A 16,367-nucleotide genomic window follows, 5' to 3' on the forward strand; every position below is an offset into this window, starting at 1 on the left:
GAAGCCAGTGCCTTACATATGCTGGGCAACTGCTCTACCACTGAGCCACAACCCCAACCCCTCTCAGACTTTTGATCCTTTCTTTTTTTGTACTGGGGAGTGGTCCCGGAATGCTCTGCCCCTGAGCTACAGCCCCAGACCACAGAGTACATTTTAATGTGATCTTACCTTTTCTTTTTGCTTATGATCATATCCATGGTTTGGAGCAGTCGCCGTTCTAGTGCTAGAATATCTGTGTCAGTCACATTCCTACAATAAACACCAACTGTCAGCATTGTTTTGGGGTGCTACCCTGTGCATAATACAAGCCATCGGAGAAACCAAAAACCCCCTAACTGTTACCAGTAATTCAAGGACTTGCTTTTTTCTGCAAAATATTAAAATGACTACAATCTAAAATGCTTTCCCTGTCGTTTCTTGTCACTCTTCTGGGGCTCAGGGTAGTAGAAGGCATCTAGCTTCTTACAGTCCTTCTTAGCTGTGATCCAGTGATCTAGGATATACGACTAAGCTCACTTTTAACCTGGGATTGTACCCTACTGTTCTACTTCTTGGAGGAACTGGTTTCTGAAGTTGGGATTAAATCACACTGCTGACCACCAGAAATGTTCTTTCAAAAAATGTGAGTGGGGGATGAAATTTGCCATTTAAAAAATAAATGAATGTGCCAGGCATGGTGGCCCATACCTATAATCCCAGCAACTTGGGAGGCTGAGGCAGGAGGATTGCAAGTTCACAGTGAGCCTCAGCAACTTAGCAAGACCCTGTCTCAAAATTTTAAAAAGGGCTGGGGATGTGGTTCGTGGTCTAGTGCCCCTTGGTTCAATCCCTGGTACTGAAATAAATATATAAAAGGACAAATAACACAGACAATCAATGTAATTGATAAGACTTATTTGAAAAGATTTCAGATTAACAACTACAGGGACACAAGAAGAGAAGAATAAAAAGGCAGAGTAATAGATCTAATATGATTTAAGTATTAAAGATGGTGGCATGACATACGTCTTTAAATGACTAGGAAAAAAAAAAAAGAAAAGAGAAACTGCACGTTACCTGAGGAAGTAGGACATGTACGTGTATGGGCAGTTGACAGCACCAAATCCAGAGAGCAGAGCCATGAGAGTCACTCCGATCACACCCACGCGGCTGATGAGCTGCTCTATGGACAGTATCCCTGAAAACGTCACAGTACATTGATACCAGGTAACACAGACACAACGGAATCATTCCACATGACTACACACGCCAACTTCTAAGTGTGCTCTCTAATAAACACAGAAGCCAACTGACTTCCTTATTATCCCGTATGCTCTAGTCATCTCTTTTATTGGGTGATAACAGTACAATAATAATAATTATAAATAACAGTACTGACCGGTTATACTAGATAGTGTGAATTCTAACAGAGCAAAGACAAAGTAATTCTAGTAAAAGCTCTGGTTTAATTAAAAAAAAAAAAAAAAAAAAGCAAAGAAAACCACTTCTGGAAAAGTATAAATGGTAAGTAGGTGGCACTCTGTGCTAGTTACTTTTGATATATGTATTTCCCCTTAAGGTCATACTTTTTAGCTATGTCTTATTCCTTTCTGAATCCAATGCACATAGTGCATCTAACAAATGGGCTGAATGTAAAGATGGATGAGTAATTCAAAGGCAAATATGTGAGTTTTAGATTACCAGCTGTATTCTAATTATTAACTCTTTCCTATTACATGAAAATGTTGAAAATCAACTCAGCAGTTACAATAGGTGCTGCCAGACTGGGGTCCTAATTAGAATAAGATATATTCCATGCTTGTATAATCATATCAAAATGGATTCTATAACTAAAAAGAACCAATTAACAAAGACAAGTGCGGCCAGATGACGCATTGGGGTAACCGAGGGAAAGCAAAGCTAAAGAGCACTCAGGAAGTCTGGCACCCCAGGACAACACTGGTTTTCATTTGCTCTTACTTCCCGTTTCTGGACGGCTAGTCCCCGCTCCATCTCCTACTTCTTCTTTTCCGTCTTAAGTCTTGTAAGATGATTCTTACACCTTCTTGTTGGACCTTCCTTTGGTCTGTCCTTTGAATCTCAGCTTAATTATCAGTCCAAAGTCTCAATAAAGGTCGATTCTAGTCACCTGCACTAAATTCGACATTTTTATCTGCGTCATTCTCTATCACAGTACTCTGTGCCTTGGTGACAATGACCACAACTGGCAACTATTTACTTATTTACATATCTAGTCCCAGTCAAAAGACTGTTTCAGCAGGGCAGAATCCAAATGTGTTTTGTTCACGGTTCTCTCTAGCAAGTAACATCAGTAGGTGCTCACTGATACTTGTGGGGTATTCATGAAGGAATGAATTCTCATCTGAATTCTGTTGATTCTACTTTCCACACATCTCTTGATTTTGTATCGTTTTACAGGAAAGACGTCTAATTGATCTTTGTTTTCCTTATTATCTAGCACACAGGAGGTATATAACAAATGTTTGTTGACTGTGTACATAATATCACTCAAAAACATAAAAAACCCAAGGGATTAATACAAATTATTACATATTAAAAACTGAAAAACAATGCCCCTTCTACTTTTATTCCCATTAACATGGTGTCTTTTTATTAACTATTTTTGTGGTTTAAAGTACTTTGTAGCTGGGTCAAATGGTGGTTCCATTCCCAGCTTTCCCAGGAATCTCCATACTGCTTTCCAGATTGGCCGCACCAGTTTGCAGTCCCACCAGCAATGTACAAGAGTACCCTTTTCCCCACATCCTCGCCAGCACTTGTTGTTGTTTGACTTCATAATGGCTGCCAATCTTACTGGAGTGAGATGGTATCTTAGGGTGGTTTTGATTTGCATTTCTCTGACTGCTAGAGATGGTGAGCATTTTTTCATGTACGTGTTGATTGACTGTATGTCCTCCTCTGAGAAGTGTCTGTTCAGGTCTTTGGCCCATTTGTTGATTGGGTTATTTGTTTTCTTATTGTTTAATTTTTTGAGTTCTTTGTATACTCTGGATATTAGGGCTCTATCTGAAGTGTGAGGAGTAAAAATTTGTTCCCATGATGTAGGCTCCCTATTTACCTCTTTTATTGTTTCTCTTGCTGAGAGAAAACTTTTCAGTTTAAGTAAGTCCCATTTGTTGATTTTTGTTATCAACTTTTGTGCTATGGGTGTCTATTGCCCTTCTTGAACTATTCCCTGAAGACCTTAAAAGAGCGTACTACAGGGATACTGCTACATCGATGTTCATAGCAGCACAATACACAATTGCTAGACTGTGGAACCAACCCAGATGCCCTTCAATAGATGAATGGATAAAAAAAATGTGGCATTTATACACCATGGAGTATTATGCAGCACTAAAAAATGATAAAATCATAGAATTTGCAGGGAAATGGATGGCACTAGAGCAGATTATGCTTAGTGAAGCTAGCCAATCCCTAAAAAACAAATACCAAATGTCTTCTTTGATATAATGAGAGCAACTAAGAACAGAGCAGGGAGGAAGAGCAGGAAGAAAAGATTAACATTAAACAGATACATGAGGTGGGATGGAAAGGGAGAGAAAAGGGAAATTGCATGGTAATGGAGGGAGACCCTCATTGTTATACAAAATTACATATAAGAGGTTGTGAGGGGAATGGGAAAATAAACAAGGAGAGAAATGAATTACAGTGGATGGGGTAGAGAGAGAAGATGGGAGGGGAGGGAGGGGGATGGTAGAGGATAGGAAAGGTAGCAGAATACAACAGTTACTAATAGGGCATTATGTAAAAATGTGGATGTGTAACCGATGTGATTCTGCAATCTGTATTTGAGGTAAAATTGGGAGTTCATAACCAACTTGAATCTAATGTATGAAATATGATATGTCAAGAGCTTTATAATGTTTTGAACAACCAATAAAAAAAAAATAAAATAAAATGTTAACATTTCTTATAAAAAAAATTAAAATAAAGTACTTTGTAGTGCATTGCACAAGGAGTACTTTTTTAGACCTTTTTTACAAATTAGTAAGGCCTGGGTCTTACAGTTTTTTGTGATCTCCACAGCAAGAAATCATACTGAGGGGCCGAGGTCGTGGCTCAGCGGTAGAGCGTTCGCCTAGCACATGTGAGGCGCTGGGTTTGATCCTCAGCACCACATAAAAATAAATAAATAAAATAAAGGTGTTGTATCCAACTACAACTAAAAAATATTTTTAAAAAAGAAGATGGCAGTGTAAGGCTGGCTGCTTCTAAGTGATTGCCTAAACATTTCTTCCTATTTACTTCTCTTAGAGGTTTAAATAAATTAAAAAACCTGAACATTCAGAATGTGAAACTGAAATGACCAATTATTTCACCATGAAAAAAAGGCCCAAACTGAAACCATCTCCCTAGCTTTCCCTGAGTGTCCTTTCAGGATATTCTCATCAAAGTTAGGAAAAGAAACAGACGAAGGGGGCAGGGGGTTAGCAGTGATGGTGAATGAGATGGACATCATTATCCAAAGTACAGTATGAAGACAGGAATTGGTGTGAACATACTGTGTGTACACAGAGACACGAACAACTGGGCCCAGTGTGTGTAGTATGAGTTGTAATGCATTCCGCCGTCATACGTAGATTAAAAAAAAAAAAAAAAAAAGAAGAAGAAGAAACAGACAAAGACACGACAGACACAATGGTCTTCTCCCCTCTGCCATGGCCTGGCCGCCCTGGCTGCGAGAGTGCAGGAGAGAGCTGGGGAATCCCATCAGGCAGGTCTTTAGACTACATGGAGCTGCCTAAAATTCTTCAACTGACTTCTAGCATCACAAACTGGTCTGTCTGTGGGCTCATATGGAATAGGTTTGTATGAGAGCAATACTACCAGCAATGCTATCAAATCTGACTATCAAGTCATGCCCACACTGACCTGGGCATGCTGACCACATTAGCAAATCCTAAATTCCTATCCAGCGTGTTAAATTCTTCAACTCATTTACCACGAAGAAAACTCAATTTTCCCCCCAATTCACTGATTCAGAAAACACGCACCAAACACTTGTTATGTGCCTTCAGAGTAGGCACTAGGATATAAAGCAAATAAAGACAAATACGAGCAGTTTCTGACCTCAAGGAAGCCCAGAGATCAATGAGGAAGTCAGAAAGGAAATAAATAAGTTAAGCTTTATAGGGGATAAAAATAAGTGAAATATGTAGGTGAAATAAACAAGTCCCCTGAGGTGGGGGCGATTAATATCCCCAGTGATGTCCTCCAGGAAAGTCTTCTTAGAGGAACTGGTCAGAGTCGAATCTTAAGAAGCATCTGGAAAGGGAGGCAGGGTGAAAACGGCCACCTCTGGAAGAAGAGCTGACCCAGCAGCTCGACTCTGGAAGGCCTCGAGAACTCCGGAGCGCGGGCAGGTCTGCACCAGGCTGGGGATCTGACTGTCGTTGGTAGGCTGGAGCGATTCCACTTTTTTGCTTCTTTATTATTATTTCAAATTTTAAAAGACCTCTTTTTATTTCCAAAGTCATTTATGATGCTGCCTATGCTTTAAAAACTGCACATTACCTCTGACCCACTTGCAGAAGATCTTCAAAACCTTTTGCCTAAAATCTCTGCCTCCAGGCAATGAGTACACGTGGAAGACGTGTGGAAGTGTGGCAGAGTTTAGACCTGTCCAGTGTTCACTGCAATTCTTTTCTGGCATTTCTTTTTGTGTTAAGAGTCTGGAAAGCCCAAAGTTCTTAGAATTCCTTGAAACTAAGGTTTTGAATGTCCATAGTTTTCACCAAATTGACAGATGCACATGAAGCCCTGAACGTAGAGATGAACAATGCAGGGGTGTTACATATCTGGGAGCCGGTGCAGCTGGGACAGATTCTACTGTTCGGGATGTGTTCCTCAAAGGTCTACATGTTAAAGGCTTGGTCCCCACCCATGATACTGGTGGACGGAACCTTTAAGAGGTAGGGCCTACTTGCAAGTTTCTGGTTATAGGGGGTACACCCTTGAAGGGGATATTGGGACCCTGGCTGTTCTACTTTCTCTTTCTTTGCTTCTTGGCTGCCATGAGATAAACAGCTTCCTCTGTCACAATCTTACCATGATGTACTGCTCGCCACAAGCCTCAAAGCAATAGGCTATGTACTGAAACCTCCAATACTGTGAACCAAAATAAACCTTTCCTCTTTTTAAGTCGATTACCTCAGGTATTTTGTTATAGTAATGAAAAAGTGACTAACATCTATGTAACTGTATTTCTATAATTCTGCATTCAATATAGGAGATTTAAGTTAAAGAGACCTTTCTATGTTTTTCACTAAACCAAGGTTAAAAACTGCTGCTCCAGAATGACAGACATATGATCCAAAACTAGCATTTGGTACTCCTTAGGATAAAGAAGAAAATTTGGTTAAAAATCAGATATTTTTTAGAGAAATGATTTGCTATATTTCCTGACATCCAGAAGATTCAAAACGCTTTTTTTTTTTTTTTTAAATTATAAGATTACATATCCCTCTTCCTAAACCTACTTCTCCCCATATACTCACCATGTTTTGGGCTGAGAATGGGAAATGGATCTCCCAGTTTCCAGAAGAAATACATAAAGGTCAACCATAAGAGACAGGAAAAAAGCAGTCTCTGTTTCTGCACTAAGACAGAAGAGAGAAGACTGTTAGGGAAAGCATGTTAAAGAGCTTGCTCTACTTAAAACTATGAGTCTATGTATTAATATCTGGTCAATGAATGATGGAACTACACAATTTTTAATGAAAGCATCCTTACCCAACATAAGAGAAACGTGGACGAAATTAAACAGTGGACTGAGTTAAAAGAGACATTGTAGTAGAAGTAGGAATAAAGTTGTGGCAGAACAAATAACCCAATCATTCATTTGATATTCATTACGGAACCATTTTAGGACATTGTGAAGTGACCCCAAATAGCAGCAGTTATGAAAGTAACGTACAATTAAAGCTGTCTATATCTCTAATCCCCAAGAACACCCAATCTATGTGCTGACATTAGGAAGGAAAATACTTACACAGTCGGATGTTGCTCACAATAGAATAGCCAATGTAAAAAGGCACCATGAAAACCAGGATCAGCAGAATTATACACAGGTTCATTTTCCAGTGAAAATAACGGGAGCTGAAATAAATGTCAAAGATTGTCACTGGGGGAAGGGTGTGGGGAGGGTAGCAGCTTTCACGTTCTTTAGTCTTCCAAGCATGCCTGGCTCTTTAAACTCAACACTGAACATGTTCCATCTAATTCACCAACTATGCTATTATTATCTACTCGCTGGTAGAGATTAAAAAATATAAATTTTTAGAAGGTATATATGACCATCTTAACCTAAAAATTTCACTAAATGTTAGTACTTTAGTTATATTCATAAGCAATGTATAATAACATTTATCAACATATTCCATTCCTAGTAGTATGAGTTATTTCATCCACTACTAGGAATCTTATTGCAATATAAGAATTAAAGGGAAACAAGGTTAATAGTAATGCATGCCATATAGACTCAAGCATGTCTTTCATACTCAATGTAAACATCTGATTTGCTTTATACTCTTTATAAAATATAAGCCAGGCACAGTGGCACATGCCTTAAGTCCAGTGCCTCAGGAGGCTGAGGCAGGAAGATCACGAGTTCAAATCCAGCCTCAGCAAAAGCAAGCCCCTAAGCACTCAGTGAGACCCTGTCTCTAAATAAAATACAAAATAGGGCTGGGGGTGCAACTCAGTGCCTGAGTGCCCCTGAGATAAATCCCTGTTACTGCTCCCCCCATATATATAACTTATTTAAAAAGTTTAGTTCTTTTGCTTTGTATAATGATTTATCATAATTCACCCATTTAAAGTGCAAAATTCAATGATCTTTAACATATTCACATGTCAGTGCAACTACCACATTGATTCTAGAACAATTTCATTACTCCCTAAAGAAACCCTGTACCTGTTACCACTTTCTAATTCCCCTCCCTCGATCTTCCCAATTCTAGGAAACCAAAGTATTTCTGTTTCTATGGACTGGCCTACTCTGGACATGTCATGTGAATGGCATCTCATAACTCGTGATCTTTTATGACTAGCTTCTTTCACTTAGCATAATGTTTGCAAGGTTCATCCATGTTGTAGCATGTATCAAAAGTTCATTTCTTTTTAATAAATTTTGAAATATTCACCCTGTTGTTTATCCATTCATTAGTTGTTGGATAACTGGACTGCTTTACAATTTAGTTACCATAGATAGCGATGCTACGAGCATTTTCGTACAGTTTTAGTGAGACTGTGCATTTCCATTTCTCTTTAGGCAGAACTTGAAGAGACCTGCTGGGCCATAGGGGTATCTACACTCAACCTTGGGAGGCATGACCATGTTCCCCAGCAGTGCGTGAGGATTCCGATTCCTGCTCGGCCCCACCAACACCCGTCCCGTCACCGCGGCTTTGCTGCGTCCCCTGGCGGTCATGATGCAGAGCTCCTTCTCCTGCTTCTCCGCCTCTACATTATCACCTTTGGAGAGCTGCCCTTCAGGTTCTTTGTCCATTTTTTAGATTTTTTTTTTTAAACTATTAAACTGTAAGGGGTATGTATACATCCTAGGTAAAAATCCCTTGTCAGACAAAAGATTTGCAAAATTTCCTTCTATTCTTGGGACATCTGTTCGCTTCTTGATAGCGTCCTTTGTATTTACTGATTTTAAACTTAGGTGGGCCTGGTTTCAAAAACTGGCTGAGCAGCTAAGTGGCTTAAAAGGATATATAAAATACAGGATGAGAAGTAACCTGTAAGGAAATAGGAAAGAAAGCCACAACAATGGCAAAAGATAGGTAAAATATTGGACCAGGCCTAATGGCTTTTGTGAAACAGGTTTAGAAACTTGCTGTGAGTGGGCCACAACTTTAGTTTTCAGTTTTCTAATGGTCAATATGAAATAGAAAATTTGATTAGTTAGATAAAATCATGTGTCTGTAAAAAAATAAACCAATGTCTCCAAGGAAGCATAATTATTACTGACTTATTATTACTGGATTATTACCAAGACAAAAATGAAACTTCTCTAATGATTTCATAAGGAAGAAAATGTGAGATCCATCTGCAATACCTTGAACAATATTCTTTCAAGAGAAACATCAGTGTGTTGCAGAGGACGGTTTCTTACTATTTCCCCCTTAGCACCAATGACAGAACCTGACAACAAAGAGCCATTCAGTAAGGGCTACCCTACGGGAGCAAAATCCAGTTCTCTAGATAACAGACAGCCTTTTACTCATCTGGATCAGCCCAGTTTAGAGCATCTAGAGAGGCAAACAAGCTGCACATGCCCCAGACAATCCCATAAAATGTTTCAGCTAAGTTCTGAAATATTCTGTGAGACAGTGGGTTTGAAACTACAGGTGTTGTTCCACGAGTAGCACATGTGTTAACTAGTGTTTTGGGCTGAGTTTAAAATGATGGTTTCTTGAGAAATGAAGGATCCTGACAAGATTTTATATTTGAATAGGAGGCCATACACCCAACTTCAACACTCTTAGGGCCCAGATTCTCTTTTACACACACACACACACACACACACACACACGTACGTATTATCTGTAGATGGACACAACACCTTTATTTCACTTATTCACTTTTATATGGTGCTGAAGAATGAAGCTAGTACCTCACACATGCTAGGCAAGCGCTCCACCACTGAGCCACAACCCCAGCCCCACAGATTCTCTTTTGAACACTATGCTGAATCCAGTCACTATACAGATATAATACATTTCTGTTCCACAGTTGAGCCAAATGTTAGCATGAAGAAATAGGTATGACTACGGACATATCTCGGCCTAAACAAACTCAATCTCTCCCCCAAATACCTAAAGAACAGGATTTTAGCAATGCTATTTTCTATATTCTTTTAGATAAATTATTTCAGAAATTTGAAAAAATACACCAAATATATAGTTTCCTATTATACAGGATTATTGATTATGAATTAAAAGCTGAGAGAAATCATCTACCAAAAACAATAACTATGGTTTTAGATTATGTGAGTCATAAGTCTATATTTATTTTTTTATGTTGCTGGGGGTTGAACCCAGGGCCTTGTGCATGCGAGACAGCCACTCTACCAGCTGAGCTACATCCCAGCCCCCATAATCCTTTCTATCAATATTTAGATGAGTGGTTAGCAAACTACGCCCTGGCAGCTACCTATTCTTACAAGGGAGACCTTACTGGAGTACAGCCACGCCCACTTGTTCTTGTGTTGCTTATGGTTGCTTCTGATTTACAGCAGCAGAGTTCAGTAATTGTGATAGAAACCCTTTGGCCCGCAATGCGAACCTGTTTAAATAACAGAGAAACACTTAGGTTGTGAGAATAAAATATAATAACCAGCAGGTAAAATAATATTTGCCTATTCTCCACAGTCACTGGATCTATATCCAGCTTACTCCCCAAAAGTCTGGATCATTAAAGAACAAGTTTAAAAGTACAAGAGTAAAAGTACATTTCTGTTTAATCCTACTACAGCTTATTAAATGATCTATCAGGAGCAACTTTATTTTTTTTAACCTTTCAATATTTTATGTTTAAGCATCTCTATTTTATGTCTTCAATTTTTTTTTCAACTCTGATTCTTAAAAAAGAATTTGAGAGTAAAGTCTCTCTGTAAGTCTCAAGTATCAGCAGCCTATAATGAATTTATACAGCTTAGCTTGGCATGGATTCCTGACTATGAGTGAAAGGCCACTTTATTCCTAAAAGATCTTTTCATGTGGTAATAAAAAAGTACAACAAAAGTCAACATAGCAAATCTGATAAATGCCACATATAGATAAAAAATTCTTAAGCTTGCAATTTGACATAAAAGAAATATTTTGGAAAAACTGTCTAATAAACTAATAGGTTTGTTATTTGGCAGGGAGTAAAGAGTTACTTTTAAAAAATGTTTTAAAAAACATTCTAAGTAGGGGTTGTAGCTCAGTGGCAGAGCACTTGCCTAGCATGTGTTCAATCCTTAGCACCACATACAAATAAATAAATAAATAATAGGTGTTTTGTCTAAACAAAAAAACTAAGTTCAATCAAACTTGATTATGCCTGTAAAATAAAAAAAGATAACTGAGACAATAAATTCATTTTCAGAGAGGTCCTTAAATAACTCTGAAAAATCCACATGGTAGATTTTTTTAAATTAAGATTCAGATTACTTTTACATGGTAAAGAGTGGAGCACAGTGTTTCTCAAGAGGCAAGTTATTTAGTATTCTTACTCACCTGCTATTCAGTACTCCTAAGATTTCAAAGATGATCAGCTCAAACATGGTGCAAGAAAATGCAAAAGTCACAGAGAAGATTACCTGTACAACATACTGACGCACCTGTTAAAAGCCAAAAAGAGATAGAAGTTGATTACTTCCTGGCTAGGAGGCAAGTCAGAAATCTTATTTTTAGAAATTCTCAAGTCATTGGAGACAGATGACCAACATCCACTTGTGGTTGGGGAATTTAAAGCATGAGAAGATGAAGTGACAGGGTCAGAAGTAGCATTTAGAATTCTTAATGCACACTGATCCCCCCCGCCCCCCCAAAAAAAAAGAGCTTTAAATCTTGATAAAATGTTCAACACAACAACAGTTTTTCAACACTCTGCAGATCTCAGATCAGTTCTGGAACCTCCACTGGGAGGTCTAATAGTACTGGGCAGAAGAGAACCTTCAGAACTTTGGGCTCTGACAACTACCAACCCCCCTGGAGAGGTTTAATGGAGAACATTCCACAATGACAGAAAGGCAGTTCAGTACCACTAATTTATTACAAAATAAGGAAGATTAATTAGAAGATGTCCATTCTAGGGTGGTGATTTTGTGACTCCAAGGCTTAAAATGAGAACCAGACCAACTTCTGAATTCTGGTAGTAGTTTCAAATGTAAGATTGGTGATTCAGAGCTAGACAGACAGAGGAAAGGGAACCTTTATGAGACACTGTGAGAATAACTGCTACTGGCATATATATCCCGATGTAACTACAGCATGGCATTCCTCGCTCCATGTGACCTGGCTTTCTATTTTATTTTTTAAATCTAAGCCTAATCATATTCTGCAGTTTCATTGTCGGAATAATTTTCATTTGGCAAAAAGCTTCCTATTTTGGAAGTGAACATGATCTTTAACAGGCATTTTTCTTATTTTATTTTTAAACAATGTAAACTCATACAGTATAAGCATAACAATGTTTTCTTCTCACCTCGTAGTCCTTAAACAATTGACGCATGAAGAAAAGCCACCCAAATCCAAAAAACAGTATCTATAGGAGAAAAAAAAAAGAATGTCAATATATATCTTCTTTTGAGAAATGCTTCAAAGAGAATACATCTAACTTATTTCACAGATTAAAGATGAGATCCACTCACAACACTGGAAAGAGATGTTTAGATGCTCTTAGATTTCTGAGATTATCCATGCTATAGAATGTGTTGTAAATTAGACAAAAATGGAAGTACTTATATATTTTCCCATAGTCTTGTGATAGCCAGGGAAGTTAGCAAACAGACAGGACTCAGTGGAACTTGTTTCTAATAGATGATCCTTGTTTGCAAGTATTAAAAACCTCAGTGGAAAGGAGTTGAGACAAAAATAGAGTAGAAGCTGGGTGTGGTGGTGCATGCCTGTAATCCGAGCGGCTCAGTAGGCTGAGGCAGGAGGATGGATAATTCAAAGCCAGCCTCGGCAATGATGAGGTGCTAAGCAACTCAGTGAGACCCTGTCTCTACATAAAATACAAAATAGGGCTGGGGTGTGCCTCAGCGGTCGAGTGCCCCTGAGTTCAATCCCTGGTACAAAAAAAAAAAAAGTAGTAGAAAGACAAATACTTTTTATGTGTGTTTCCTTCGGAGAGCTTTCTTAGCTTCCCCCTCATCCTGCTCAAACTACAAAGAGTGTTTCCACCTTGGTATAAAGCTGGGGTTGTAGAATCCCACTTCCGTCAGTTTTGATCCAAACCGGCAGAGACCATCATCACACATCAGCTGACAAAGCTGGTTCGCTTTTCACTACTAAATAGAGCCGTCACACACGTTCTGACACGATTCCTCTCTTCTTCTTCTGTTTGTCAAAACTTTATGACTCACCCCTGGTTCTGAAGACTCTGCCTTATGAAGCCTCTGCTGTCCTCTGATAGGACCCTCCTTCCCTCCAGCCTCACCCCTGTAGCCCTATAGGTCTCAACAACATATTATTCCTCATGGAAGGACTTCTTTTTCCCATGAAAAAAGAGAAATTGCTCTTTTTATAAAATCCTATCTCACCCTGTACTTGCCTCATCAAAGCACGAGCCACAGAGTTTTATAATGTCTAATTATAATGACTTTATTATAAGCTCTGTGAGGACAAGGACCACGTCTGTCTTGTTGATGTTTGTATTCGCAGCACCCCGTATAATGCCCGCACACAACAGTCTCTCCGTAAGTGTGTGCTGGGTGGCTAAATGGTCAAGTCAAAGATGGCTGCTTTTCAGCAAAAACCCAATCTCGAAAATTTTGCAGATTACTACACGTGCTGTACTAAGTGTTGAGAACCCAAAGTTGAGTAACGTAGTCGTCACCCTCCAGAAGCTCACTCTATCATGGGAAAGACATCAAATAAATAATTACAATGTAATATGGATGTGCAAGGACAGAGACATGTACATGATCCCGAAAAAACAATGAGGGAGACCAAACCAATCTGTATGTAAGATTTTCAAAGAAGATGATACCTGAGCTGAGGGAGGCTATAATTTAGGGTTAAAACTTGATATCGTGTGCAAATTTGGGAATTAGGCACATTTTTCTACAGTTTCCCAGGTATATTTACCACATACTCAAAAGTTTCCTAGGCCCTAAAATACTGAAGATCATTCTCTTAAAGGATGACTAAGAATCAGGCAGGAAAAAACAGAGGTGGTAAGGGCAGGGGGACAGGGCTTCCAGACAGCAAGTCTATTCCTAAAGGCATGGAGCACCCAGCCCTGGGATACGCTGGCAACCCCTGCCCAGTGCTGCTGGGACACATCATTCACAGGAGGAAGGGCTGGGGTAGCTCACCGTGCAGTGCTGTGCAGCACGCTCAGGGCCCTGGGTTCAACTCCTTCAAAATAAATAAAATAAACCATAACCAAGGGGGGAAAGAAAAGAAACAAGGAAAGTGGTTAAAAATGAGGCTGGATCTTGAAAACTGTGAGGAAGTTGCAACTAAAGAATTAAATGGTATAAATACACTTTTCTCAAACCCTTTGAGCGGCAAAGGGAAGAAAAAAAAAATGAGGCTGGAGAGGAGAAACAGAGGCCCAATCTCTGAGAGTCCTAAAGGCCACCCCAATGAGCTTGGGTCTATAAATGGTGAGGGCCATTTTTTTGGGGGGGGGGGTATTTGAATGCTTCAACAGCTTTATTCACAATTATAAAAGCTAGAAACAATTTAAATGCCTTTAAATCGATGAAAGCATTAAAAAATATAACAGAATAGTACTTAGCAATAAAAGTAACCAAACATGTAGAATCTGAAAGTATTAGTCTAATTAACATAAGAAACAGGACTCAAGTAAGCAGGAGTCGACAAGGCCCTTTTGTGGTTTACCCCAGAACACGACAGTAGCAGCAAAAGAACCAACTCTAGGAAAAGAAACCTAGGAGGTTGTTATCTCTTCTCTTCAGACAGATGATAAGGGCCTGAATTAAGACTCTGGTGAAAGAGGAGGAAGCAACAGATTTGAGAGCTATTAGAAGGTAACCAGCAGGAAAGAGTCAAGAAGGACTAGTTTAGAACACAGGATGAAGAATAAGCCACCTCTGTTGTAAGAAGAGTGGAAGAGGAGATTTGGCAATGGGACGGGAGGATGGAGAAGATGATGAGTATATTTTAGACATGCCAAGGGCCAGAGGGCCTCTCTGGCCAAGATGCCCAGCATTTGAGTAAAAGATTACAAAGGCAGGACTGAGATTTACCTCTAAGTTGAAACCACCCAGTGGGATTCTCCAGGATGGAATGCACAGCGCGAGGAGAGCGAGGCACGAGGAAGAGAACACCAGGACAGGCGCAGGGAGAGACAAGGAGGGGACAGAGGAGGACTGTCAGAGACAACAGAACCAGAGAAGGGTGTCCTGAAGCCACGGCCCAGGCTGAGCGCAGTGCTACGTGCCACAGAGGGGGAGAATGAAGCCAGGAAGGGAAATGTTCAAGGGCGGGCGTGGCTCAGTGCAGAGCACTTGATTAGCCGCACAAGGCCCTGTTCAATCCTCAGCACAAAAAACAACCAACCAACCAACAACCAGGCCTTTGTAATTTGCTCAATGATGACCTTAAGAAAAACAGTTTGAACAGGGAGGTAGAGGGAGACCCAGCACATGGTGGGCTGAGGGTAAATGGGGGTAAAGGCAGGTGGAGACAATGAATGGCTTTAAGGAGAGCCAAGGAAGAGAAAGAGACATGAGACAGCATCCTGGAGAAAAGCGGGGTAAGGGAAGGTTTCCTGCACAGGGAAGAAAGCACACAGGAGGGGCAGACCAACACGGGAGGAGCCGATATGATTAACTATTATCACTAGCAGCTCACCTTCACGGATCATTTACTTTATTCCAGGTTATGCACTACAGCATTATAATCTCAAATTTAAAAAAAAAATCACAAAAACTCAGTGAGGTAGGTTTGATTCTCCTATTTTCAGAAAGAAAGCTGAAATTCAGAGAAGTTAAAATGAATATAAGAATTAGGGTTCAAACTGAAGTCTGAGCGACCTACTCCAACACCTACGCTTTTAACCACTTCACAATGGGCGACTCCAGATCAAAGGCATAGGCTGAGTGAGGCCTGTAGAGGAGCAGGAGACACCTTGTGTTCTGACGTGGGGGGAGGAGGTGAAAATGACTGTGGATGGATAATCTCTTAATTAAAATGCAGGAAGTAAAAGGAGATCACGTCTTTTGGTCACTGTTGACTAAGTAGGAGGCAAGAACATCTGCTACGAGGTGAGCATGGAGAACAGGGGCTTTGAGGAAAGTGATAAAGATCCAGAGAAATCATAAGGGGTGGAACAAACAACTAAAGTCATGAAAGCGAATGAGTCAATGATGTGAGGGTTAAGCTTGTGGCATCGGCAAACTGGACACTGTATATGATTTTCTATAGCAGCCTTCAGGCCCCTGTATCAATAGTGTACAAGCTAAAACAGTGATCCAAATGTGGACTTTCGTAGGAAGGTAAAGGAAAAAGAGAGACAAGAAGGTAACTTGGGATCCATTAATCCAGACTAAGTAGAAAAGGAGAGAGGCAAAGAGATTAGAAGAAAAAATTCTAGACTATCTAGGAGGCCCGCTGGCCAGTGTGACATTCAGTTCAGAGTTTAGAGGTCTT

General features: G+C 39.7%; 1 protein-coding gene across 1 annotated transcript in view; it reads right to left on the reverse strand.

Annotated features, from left to right (window-relative positions):
* Positions 1–16,367, reverse strand: part of Gpr89a (G protein-coupled receptor 89A) — a 45,348-nt gene that overhangs the window by 20,584 nt on the left and 8,397 nt on the right. The window contains exons 2-7 of the mRNA XM_027956153.2: positions 12,226–12,285; positions 11,256–11,359; positions 7,016–7,122; positions 6,522–6,623; positions 1,057–1,177; positions 169–249 (exon numbers count right to left, since the gene is read on the reverse strand). Of these exons, the coding sequence (XP_027811954.2) occupies positions 169–249; positions 1,057–1,177; positions 6,522–6,623; positions 7,016–7,122; positions 11,256–11,359; positions 12,226–12,285 (575 nt within the window). The remainder of the gene's footprint in view (positions 1–168; positions 250–1,056; positions 1,178–6,521; positions 6,624–7,015; positions 7,123–11,255; positions 11,360–12,225; positions 12,286–16,367) is intronic.

This window comes from Marmota flaviventris, chromosome 10 (genome assembly GCF_047511675.1).
Source record: "Marmota flaviventris isolate mMarFla1 chromosome 10, mMarFla1.hap1, whole genome shotgun sequence".
NCBI classification, from domain to species: Eukaryota; Metazoa; Chordata; class Mammalia; order Rodentia; family Sciuridae; genus Marmota; species Marmota flaviventris.